General features: G+C 44.5%; 1 protein-coding gene across 3 annotated transcripts; it reads left to right on the top strand.

Annotated features, from left to right (window-relative positions):
• The first annotated feature begins 331 nt into the window (after positions 1-331).
• Positions 332-10,726, top strand: LOC121296604 (glucose-fructose oxidoreductase domain-containing protein 2-like). 3 transcript variants are annotated; one of them, XM_041222319.1, is made up of 3 exons: positions 332-1,014; positions 3,268-3,604; positions 8,082-10,726. In XM_041222319.1, the coding sequence occupies exons 2-3, from the start codon at positions 3,352-3,354 to the stop codon at positions 8,975-8,977; spliced, it is 1,149 nt and encodes a 382-aa protein (XP_041078253.1). In that variant the 5' UTR covers positions 332-1,014; positions 3,268-3,351; the 3' UTR covers positions 8,978-10,726. The 3 variants fall into 3 exon arrangements, with proteins under 3 accessions (XP_041078253.1, XP_041078255.1, XP_041078254.1); XM_041222321.1 differs by lacking the exon at positions 332-1,014 and adding an exon at positions 1,021-1,323; XM_041222320.1 differs by lacking the exon at positions 332-1,014 and adding an exon at positions 1,384-2,397.
• Positions 10,727-11,004: the final 278 nt, after the last annotated feature.

The raw sequence follows: 11,004 nt of genomic DNA, 5'->3' as shown, positions 1-11,004 counted from the left end.
CGAGTTTAAAAAAATAGTGAATTAAAGGCTGGTGTAAAATCTTTGAAAGAGCAATAAAAAATGAACAATAGTTTAAAAAAAAAAAATATATATATATATATATATATATATATATATATATATATATATATATAGATATAATATATTATTAATCACAGATGATATCTATACATGTGTGGTCAGTGTGTTATAGGAAACGTAGCAATTCAATCAGATCCTGGTGCTGCCTATATTTATATCGATAAAATCAATATTGTTTTCTGATTGGCTCTTTAAACTACTGTACCAAATAATACACGAGTTGTTGTTCCTTTAAGGGATGACAGCTCCGTGAAGATGTGGGTGTGCAGCTGCAGTGTACCGAGCAGGCGCAGTGCGATCGAATGTGGTTCAATGCGGGGCCGGGCGGGTTGAGCTGCAGGACAGAGATACAGAGAACATTTCCCCCTAATTTGAGAGCATCATCGGACAACCGAGAGGGGGGCTGATATTCGTGAGCGGCTGGGGAAATAATCGGTCGCTTCTGGTGTTTTGCTGATCAGAGAAGGTCGTGGCAAAGCAGGATGTGCACACGCTAACTAGGAATATAAATTGAACCGGGCAGGCTTTGGCAGCGGTAGTACACGTTCACGAAGCTCTGCAAGGGCATCGGGTGGCTAACTTGTCCAGGATTTGTGATACACTGCATGCACCCAGGATGAGACAAGGGCCGTGTATTGTATGAGCTTCTTACTCCAGACACCGTGCACCGACGAGGGAGGCTGTGTGTGTGTATTTTTTCCCCTTGCAACCCAGAGGAACACCCCGCATCGCCGCGTCTACTGTTCTGGTTCTTTGTAGAGGATGAACAGGGGCAGTCAGTGACAAAACCGTGACAGACTGCACGAAAACTCGGGATTAACAACAGTGGCTTTTGGAAGTGGTGGTGTTGTTTCCACCGCGCATCGCAGAATTAACTTTTTATTGCATATCATCGATCCTAGAACCCTATTCAAACACCTTCCTTGTTCCAAGGTTAGTACTGTTAGCAGTACAGCTGTGCTACGAGGCGCGCTGCTGTTCTAGGCTACTTCAATTGCCAGGCTCTTTCAGGCAAGCTAGATTCGCTTCCCATTCCACTCGCTGTCTTCCCTTTGTGTGTGGCGATCTGTATCTAGGCACCGACACTGTGGGAGAGCGACTGGAGTCTGCTGAGCTTCGTATGGTTGATTCAATTCGCCCTGGTCGGGGGATGAGATGAGGAAATCGGCTAGTTAACACACGCACACGCACACGCACACGCACACGCACACCTCGGCACCTGCGACAAGTACACTATGTATGGTAAGTATAGCTGAAAAAATAATGAGTGCGATTACACACAAAAAAAGGGACTGCGACTGGTTTCACAAGATCTTGTGCAGTGTGTGAATGAGAAGCAGGTATTTGCATATTGTCTTTCTCCACCTGTGGGTATCACATATTGAATGGTATTTACGCTTTGAGAAGACTCAAGCCATTTCTCCAGTTATCAGTTATCCCCAGGTAACGCGTTGATGTGCGGAGGTGCCTCTCTAATGTGACCGTTTTGATTTTAATTGAGATGCATAAATAAATAAAAGGATGCGTGTGATGGGAAGGCCCACAATGAAATAATTAAATACTACATTTGTCGTAAATACTACATTTATTTATTTGACGTTGTTATAGTATCTTTATAAATACACCTTGCATGGGGCCAGCTTTGCTTGTACTGTACAGTATAAACAGCCGCACTAATTCCAGATTTAAATAATATTGGTTGATGCGCTGGTGGTTTACTTGTATTTGAGAAAGGTTGCATCATTTTGGACACACGTTTTCGTTCTGTCCAGGTGTCAGACTGACCTTGGTGTGTAATTGTGACCCTCTCAACTTTGGTTTCTGCCCATGACCTCTTGTCGCCAGCAATAATACAGCACAAGCATTTGCGATTAGATTAAAAAAAAGAAAAAAGAAAAAATCAATAAATAACACGTGAGTGCCCTTTTGACCCTGGACCGAGGTGTTGTGAATCTTGACACGAAAACTAACATTGCAAGCCCAAATCCATCTGAACTAAAGTAGCTACACTTTTAAAGGCAATACTTATTTCCCATCGGAAATAACACAGAAATAGTCAGAACAGGTTGTTAATGCTTCTGTTTCTGGTGAATGCAGACCTTGTTGTAGTTTTAGCTGCAGGGACACATCCGCAGTCGCTTAGGTAACTATCTGCTACCATCTTTGAATGTGCTGTTAGTCACCCAGTCACCCCACCCTGAGAGCCTGGAACTCAACAAGTATCATCATGTGAATCTGTGCATGCATACCTTTCTCCTGCATTGTGGAAGGAGGCAGTGGCACAGAAAAGAATATTCTGGGTCCTCTTTTAGACAGGTAATGATACCTCCACAGGTGGGCATACAGTCAGTTATTATGCAGTTGAATACAGCCTGTAGTTATGGGTTAAAGGTATGCAAAACTAGGTATACACATGTTAGATAAGGGTCTTGCCTTGAAGCCATGCCCACTCTATAGCTGGTCCCTGTATAACAAAATACTGTTTTCAATTGCTTACGGTTCCTGTTTAAAGGCTTGCTGAGCTCCACTGTGCAGTGCAGGTGTGCTGCAGAAGCTCTCGATACTGTGTGGGGCTGGTCCTGCACTTCTCGCTTTGCACATGTGGATTGTGCTCAGACACAAAGCAAACAAATACATACTGTAAAGCTGAGCTTTAGCCCTTCTATAAGAACGCTCCTTGTTAATTATTAAAGACAAACTGATTAGGAATAACTGCAGATTGCAGTTACCGCTTTTTTTGGATCCCAGAGTAAATTATTTTAGAAAATTGGATCCTGGTAATGCCCTTTGCCCTATTTCTTTTATTTCTGAGTTTCCATGTGTCACAAATCTATGTGCATAATGACTGTAAATGCTGCTCGAACCGTCAGGCTTGCAGATTGACGGTCAGTGCTACATGTGTACTTTATACCCCTGGCTAGTGGGAAGTAGTGAAGTTGCCCATTTAGGTACATTGATTTTTACATGCCTCTAGAAACCTTATCCAGTTGTGATAAAATGTGCTTATTGAGATTCTGACAATTGGAAGATATCTGAGAAATCAATCCGTCTGTATGTGCATATGTGCACTGTATTTTTGTCACCCTTGCATTGTAAATTGTACTGTAATCGTCCCACCTCCTAACATAGGAATAGAGAATACATGGTCTGTGGTGTTATTAACTGTCCCTGTTTGCTCCCTGGCAGGGACAGAAGGAGCTGTGAGAATGCTCTGAAGAGCAGTGTGCTGGAACCCGGCTCCTGTGACAGCGAGGGAGGGCAGCGGTGGCGATGTTGCCCGGAGTGGGTGTGTTCGGGACTGGCAGCACGGCCCGGGTCCTGGTGCCCCTGCTGCGGGCCGAGGGCTTCTCCGTGGAGGCGGTGTGGGGCCGCACTGAGGAGGAGGCCAGGCAGCTGGCGGAGGAGCTCGGTATCTCCTTCTACACCAGCCAGACGGACGATGTGCTGCTGCACCAGGATGTGGAGCTGGTCTGCATCAACATCCCACCCCCCCTCACCAGGCAGATCGCTGTCAAAGCTCTGGGTAAGAGGGGACCCTGCAACACAGCAAAGTTGGCCAACCTTGCTTGGCTGAAAGAGCCATGCCAGGAAGTTTTTACAGAGCAATACCTATAGAAAAAATATCACTTAGTTTACTTTGCAAGAGAGCAGAATAGAAAGAAGCAACAACATACAGTAAACCGTTTGGTAGCGTTCTGCTCGTTAAACATCTTGCATGTTTAAAACACAATTGTAGTTTTGCTGCCTTTTCTTCTACCTAAAGCTACAGTCATTTTCAAACCATTAAAAACCTTAAATGGGGAAACTTCAAAGAGCTGTATTTTCAAGCTCAATGAGCCATTTGTGGCTGAAGGACCATCGTCTGGTTGTTCCCGAGAGGCCTTTAGTTTCTCACTAGGAACCAAGGTCAGCAGTCCATTCTGCTGTTACAGAACAGATAAGTCAATAACATTGTCACTGTGGTGCAGAATTCTCAGAGCAGCCAGTTGAGTTAGTGTTATTTACATGACGATTGCAGCATCTTTGTTTTGTAGTTTACTTTGCAATTCATTTTCTGTAATGTCATAGAATTACTGTCCAGCTAGATGCGGGTTTGTCCGCCATTTTGCTTTGTTGTGTGAAGAGAAGAAGGACGTTCAGCGTGATGATGTAATTTGAAAGAGTTTGTAAAAGAAAAAAAAAATCTGTTGACTGAAAGCAGAATCACAGGGGTAGTTGGATCTATTTTTCGTCATGTGATGAGCTTTTAAGTAATCTCATGCCAGAATTTCTAAAGACTGATTCATATATGTCAATGTAATGTTTTGCAAAGGGTGCTATTACTGTATAAAGATGAACCATCTCTAGACCACTGGTTTGGCTTTCTGCCTTCCGCATTATATTTATATAGATGTGTTTCCAATTGTGGAGCTTCATCAACGCATTTATGCCCTTGGTACAGTTATAACTGGGCCAGCTTCTAAAGCAAGAATCCCACTGCTGTGGAATGTGTCCAAAATCTGCCTTTTATTATGATTGACAAGACTGTGCTTATTCTACACAGGGCTTTGTAAAGTGCTGTGAGCCAGCTCCAATAATCCTTCCAGAATAACAGTTACTAGCTAACGGTGTTCTGCTTCTGCATGCACTCTTGTGGAATGCAAGTTTGAAATTGCTGCAGTCCTGAAACGATTGTGTTTGTTTTCTAAAGAATGATGCACCAAAACTTGAAATTCCTGCCTCACAATGTATGCTTCCTGAGTGCTTCACTTACTTGTTTCTGACTTGTCTCGCTGTGTACAAATAGCTTAGTCAAAGCAGGCATTACAGCTGCTTTATAAGTACCTGGATACTTACAACAGCCTTGTAAAGAGAAGTGCTTTAACATTGTAGAATATAAATACATGAATGCTGTGGCTAAGGTCACTAACAAATTATTCTCCGTTGTGCAAGATGTCCAAAGTGCTGTATGGATAGGTTGCTTATTGTAATAGAATTTTCACATTGCTGAACTGTGCTGGAGGAGTCAGGGGTGTCAAATAGGAATGTTCTGTCTTGTTCTCTAAAAGCTCTTTGAGTTTACATGTTAAAAGTGAAGGCGACCATTTCCCCATTCCAGCTAAGGGAAGTGGAGATGTGTGTAAAAGGTGATCATAAAACGCTTGTTTCCAAAGCAGCCCCATCACATGCTGTGAAAGGGAAGTATATTTGGAGATGTGTTTTGGGTACTGTGGTTGCTAGCATTATAAATGTTCACTGAGATAGATGAGGTGGGGTCTAAGAAGTGGAGGTGCTTGGGTTAGTGAAGCTGCATTAGTTTTTGGAAACAAAGTTTAGAAATAGGATTCCGGTGTTCGGAATCCCACTCGGGGATAGGTTGGATAGGGGATAGGTTGTTCCAATGATTTCAGATCATGCTCTTCAGTTTATTAATGGGTTTGGGTGAAGTGTCCTCTCTGTAGGCTGAATGAACTGGAGATGAAGCATGTGTACTGCCAAACAAGAGCGACTGCTGCAGAGATGTGAAGCATGTGTACTTCCAAACAAGAGCGACTGCCCAGAGATGGCAAACATGGCTGCAGGGTTTTCCTTGAGCTGGGCTAGCTGCTTTCTGTGTATCACGAAGGTCATGCTGGAGGACTCCACCACGCAGCTACAGCAGGAAAGGTGTTCAGAGACAAGAACAGATAACAGGACTTCCTTTTCCTGTGTTTTGCTACAGACCGTTACTGCCATCCAGCCATTGTTTGCTTTAATTTTTATTTCCTGACTTATTCTCTTCTTCTGGACCTCTTACCTGCTTGGCTTGGTTAGGCCTGATCAAACAGGTTTATTTTCCCCAGCCATGTCTGGTATTTGCCACAGTGAATTGCCAGAGGGTTCTGAGGTAGGTGTAGTGTTCTGTTTGACAAACTGGTATTTTTAATGACTAAGGAATGCTGCAGAACCAGTATCCCGGAGAGCTTATTCAGAGCACAGAAAAGGGAGGGGACTGAGGTGAGGGGAGCGTGCAGGTGATGTGTGATGTCAGTTGCTGGGGTTTAGGTTACACTAGACGTTTGTAATTTTTTATTAAAACCAAATCTGTTGTTAAGGAAAAGCAGCAGCACATCTGTAAATGTTTCCCTGTCTGTTCTGTAGGCTCTTTGAACCTGCTGAGAGAATGCCTGTCTGTTTGCTGAGCTCAGCAGTTTTTTAGATTGGTGTCTGTGTGACGCTTGTCTCTCTGGCCCTGTCTCTCTCCAAACAAACCCGCAGTTGTGAAACTAGGAACTGCTCTTTCAGACTGAAAGGCTTGGCTCATACTTCACTCAGCAGACTGCTGCCAGATGGAGGGAGAGGCGACTCGGACGCTTCTGGAGTCTGTAGAACGTCTATATGTAAATTACTCTGCATATACAGTCTTGCTGATGTGTAAGCAATGTGTTGGAGACCTGGAGATTGCTGCTTGGGTGGTCTTTCAATTTTTTTAATAATCCCAAACATAAGATGATCTGTACCCCACCCCATCAAAAGCCTCTTTTGAGAGCAATTCTCATTGGCAGACGCTGTTTTCTGCACAGCCACCTACAGAGCAAGTGCCACAATATAGGTTCAGGATATAGACTGAGAGGCTTCATTTTACATGCAACAAGATACAGTAACGTGTTCTGTTGTGACCACCGCTAATGCAATAAATGATTGATGCTGTGCGAGGTAGTGAAAAGGAGCCCCTTTGAAAAGTGTTGCTGTTAGACAAACAGGAAGGTGAAACTTTTGGCAAGCTGTAAATGATTCACAGCCGGCCCCTGGTGGGATGTGCATTGTTCACACTGGGTGAACACAGCCCTTGACTGTAAGGAGCTCTTCCTGTCGCTGAGTGCCGGTCGGAAATGCATCTGTGAAGGAGAAGTGTGAGCTGGGCCAGCTTCTTCACGCAGTCCTTTCCGATAGCCCAGGAGAGACACTACCGTCCTGCTAGTGAAAGGAACACTTGGGGAAACAGATCGCTGGCTCGGCTCAGAGGGCACTTCCCCTGTGCCTGGACTACACTATCATTTATGAATGTTTAGTTTTATATTATTTTGTTAATTTTTGCATTACAATGCTGTTTGTGTTTTAATAGAAGGTACTCGGATCATTTAGGTCAATGGATGTGCATCACCTAGTTTACAAGAATGGGTTGTGCTGGGTTGAGATGAGGTGGTGTGTAGGGAACCACTTTTCTATTGCTGCAGAGAAAGTGAAGGAGGGGGTGTGCTCGGATTACTGAACAGGGCAGGGAGCGCGGCGGTTTATAATCGGCATTCTGTTTGAAGGGTACTTGCTGGTTATCGTTTACAGCATTAACCAAGAAAGGTGTCTCTCTGTTTCCGTCTGATAGAAAGCACATGTGGTTGTAAAGCATTGTAACCTGGGAAAAGCAGCTTATTCCAAAGAAGTTACTCAGCAGGCCGGGACACGCAATCCCATTTGACTGTAGAAGAATACGTTCTCTCTCAAACACGTGTTTTTTCGCCACTTTGGAGGAATGCTAAAGCTTCCATAAAGAACCATTGAGCCACGAGACTCGATGCCAAGTGGTTGAGGTCAGAGCTCTTAGTTGTTTTTTTGCCTTCTGGGAGTTATACTTCATTCAGAATTATTAGAGGCAAGACTGTTATCCCAATTTGTTTGTGTTTAGCAGGTCACATGTTCTAAGCCTACACAAAGCTCATGTAGGTGAAAAGATTTAGTGGTCCGTGTTTCAGCCAGCTGGTTATTAAGGCAAATATAGAATTGTATTTATTTTTTTTTGGAGACTTGCACGAATGTCCTGACCTTGTGTTAGAGTGCCCTCTGGTGTAAACGCTACAGATAACAACCTAGTTTTTCTTTTCTTTCATTCGTTCTTATTTTTTAGCAATAACGCTGAAATAGAAAGCAGTACAAAAAAACCCCAAAAAATGACAGTTCCTGAAGAGCTTACAACACAATGAATCTGTGCCAGTATATCTACAGTGATTGATCTTTTTTTTTTTTTTTTTTTTGTCTTTGTCTAGGGATCGGTAAGAATGTGATCTGTGAGAAGGCAGCTACGTCGGTCGATGCCTTTAAGATGGTGACGGCCGCCCGCTACTACCCCAAGCTGATGAGCCTGATGGGAAACGTGCTGCGATTCCTGCCTGCCTTCGTGCGCATGAAGCTACTGATTGACGAGGGCTACGTGGGGGACGTGATGGTTTGCGATGTGCGGGTGTACTGGGGCAGCCTGCTGAGCAACACCTACAACTGGATCTGCGATGAGCTGATGGGCGGCGGGGGCCTGCACACCATGGGCAGCTACATCGTGGACCTGCTGAGCCACCTGACTGGCCAGCGGGCCGAGAAGGTCCACGGCCTCTTGAAGACCTTTGTGAAGCAGAACGGGGCCATCCGTGGGATCCGCCACGTTACCAGCGACGACTTCTGCTTCTTCCAGATGCTGATGAGCGGTGGGATCTGCAGCACCGTCACCTTGAACTTCAACATGCCCGGCGCTTTCGTCCACGAGGTCATGGTGGTGGGGTCGGCCGGCAGGCTGGTGGCTCGGGGCACGGACTTGTACGGCCAGAAGAACACCGCCTTCCAGGAGGAGTTGCTGCTGGCCGATACCTCGCGCCTGGGCATGGATGTGGAGAAAGGGCTCAGGGAGGTCCCCTTGCCCTACCTGAAGGGCATGGTGTACATGGTGCAGGCTCTCAGGCAGTCCTTCGAGGAGCAGGAGGACCGGAGGACCTGGGAACACAAGCCGGTCTCCATGGCTGCTTCCTTCGAGGACGGCCTCTACATGCAGAGCGTGGTGGACGCCATCAAGCAGTCCAGCAGGTCTGGAGAGTGGGAGGTGGTGGAGATCATGACAGAGGAGCCCGACGCCAACCAGAATCTGTGTGAAGCCCTTCAGAGGAACAACCTATAGGATCTGCAGCTCCCATGTGAAGTAGACTGTGTGCTACAACGGCTGTCGAAATTTTAATGTAATTGATTAGTTTCACTGCCTGGAGTCACCAGCAAAATTCACCCCAGTTTTGGAGGGGTGCGAAAAGGGCACTGCAATTCATTCTTTTGTACGTTTGCATCCCCAGGCACCAACTTAAGGCCTCCCTCAAGAGTTTCAATTTACCTAAATAATTCCTGGAGTCGCCATCTTTAACCCGGGCAGCCACCTTTCATGGCGGTCCAGTGTTTTGCAGTTGCTATTGTACTGCAGCAGCAAGATTCTGGGGAAACAGCAAGTCAGCACCCTGACTGACAGACTCACTGACAGACTGTGCCCTGGGATTTGCCCTGCATTTACAGCTGTTTTCTTTAGCAGTGAGTTAATGCTTAAAGCAGTTGTATACGGATGATTTTTGTGGAAGATTTGCAGCAAGCCTTTTGTTTTGCGTCAGAACCTTACCTGTAAGGGTGTTCATGGTTTGGGTGTTCTCAGGTTAGCAAGACTGTACACAGCCTTTAAAAGGGTAATAATGGCTCATGTAATGCTGTTATACTTCATGAATTTGAGTTTATGTTTTTTCCTATATTCTGTTTGTTTTCAAATCTGAATGAAAGCTTTGTTAGCCTGAATAATCTGTGCAGTCCAGCACGGTATGTTTACTTTACAAACATGTGTCGTCTTTCTTGTCCTTTTTGGTGTTCAGGCCACTTGTCAACAGCTAATCTGCACCCAAGCTTGTGTTTTTGCAGGTTTTGGATGATGCATTGTTTTATTTGTATTTCTGTAGCATGACCTTTTTCATGCTTTATATAAGCATTTTAAATTGAAATCTTCTGGCTGCAGTGGAGATATCTGGGACTTGTATGGCCTTTAAAGCCATATACCAATTAAATGAGCGAAGGCTTCTTTGGGCTATTGTGGAGTTAATCCTTTATAAAACTGAGCATGAGCAAGACTGCACTGTAGCTGTGCTACTGATGGTAAATAATTAAAAACAAAACAAACAAATGAGTTACCTGGAGGCATGTTGCTATTTTACAGTTGGCCTGCCCTTCATTTAATGAATGCTGTGGTGTAATGGTGCATAAAGGACCTTATTTACAAACCCGAATGGGCAGGTACTGGGAGTGCTGGTGGCAGCTCCCAGTCTGTTTCGTGCCCACAATCAAGACTGCAGCGCCTGGAACTGGTGCTTCATTCATGGAGTGTTCAAGCCTGCTTTCCCTAGTGCAACATGCTTTCAGCTCAGTCTCGTTTGCTCATCGTTTTACAATGGTAACAGTTAGATGACACGGACCCCCTCTCGCTCCAGGTATCGTTGTCTGCTATAGCCATGCAGCACACTGCTGCTTCTGCAGCCTCTTGTGCTGTATTGACTTTCCAAGCTGTTGATTTGTGCACTGTATATTTTGGTAGAGCAGAACACTGTATTTATGTCCTTATTTTTGTTTTTTCAGCAAAATATTCTCTCAACTGCATATTTTTAAAGAGCGATTGCACTGTAGAGGCATAGACCAGTTTCTTAAAAGCTGTATATAGTTCGTAGATGGATATTTATTCATTTGTGTTTTGTTATAGATTATATATAATTAATCTTTTTGGGGATATTACTGTATGACAGGTGTCTGAGACTCGTGTTTTAAAACCTTATCTTAAAAACAATTCTGTGTATTTTTAATGTCAAATTGAGAGTAAGCATTAAAGGAAATTAAATATGTTTTAGCCACACTGTCTTTGTCTTTGCTGTTTTGGATTATGATCCCCCCCCCCCCCCCCCCCCCTTTTTTTTATCCCCTTCCTTCTCCAACAGCAACTCCATCTCACTTTCCCCAACAGATGTCGCTGTTTGGCAAAGACAGGATAATATTCTCTATGCTGGGTATTTGTGTGACTGGCGTAAGCTCGTCAAAAGTGTAACAGTTGCCTTTTTACTGCTTTAGTTATTCATTTTACACACTCTTTCTCAAACAAAGCCTGGGCAACTCAGGCAACTACACTCATACAGT

This window comes from Polyodon spathula, chromosome 21 (assembly GCF_017654505.1).
Source record: "Polyodon spathula isolate WHYD16114869_AA chromosome 21, ASM1765450v1, whole genome shotgun sequence".
NCBI lineage: Eukaryota > Metazoa > Chordata > Actinopteri > Acipenseriformes > Polyodontidae > Polyodon > Polyodon spathula.
Note: the sequence above shows the minus strand (reverse complement) of the source record. Positions and strands in the feature narration are given on the sequence as shown.

Coding starts and splice junctions, on each gene's coding strand:
- LOC121296604 (XM_041222319.1), top strand. CDS start 3,352: ATGTTGCCCGGAGTGGGTGTGTTCGGGACTGGCAGCACGGCCCGGGTC. Junction 3,605..8,081: donor GATCGCTGTCAAAGCTCTGG/GTAAGAGGGGAC, acceptor GTCTTTGTCTAG/GGATCGGTAAGAATGTGATC.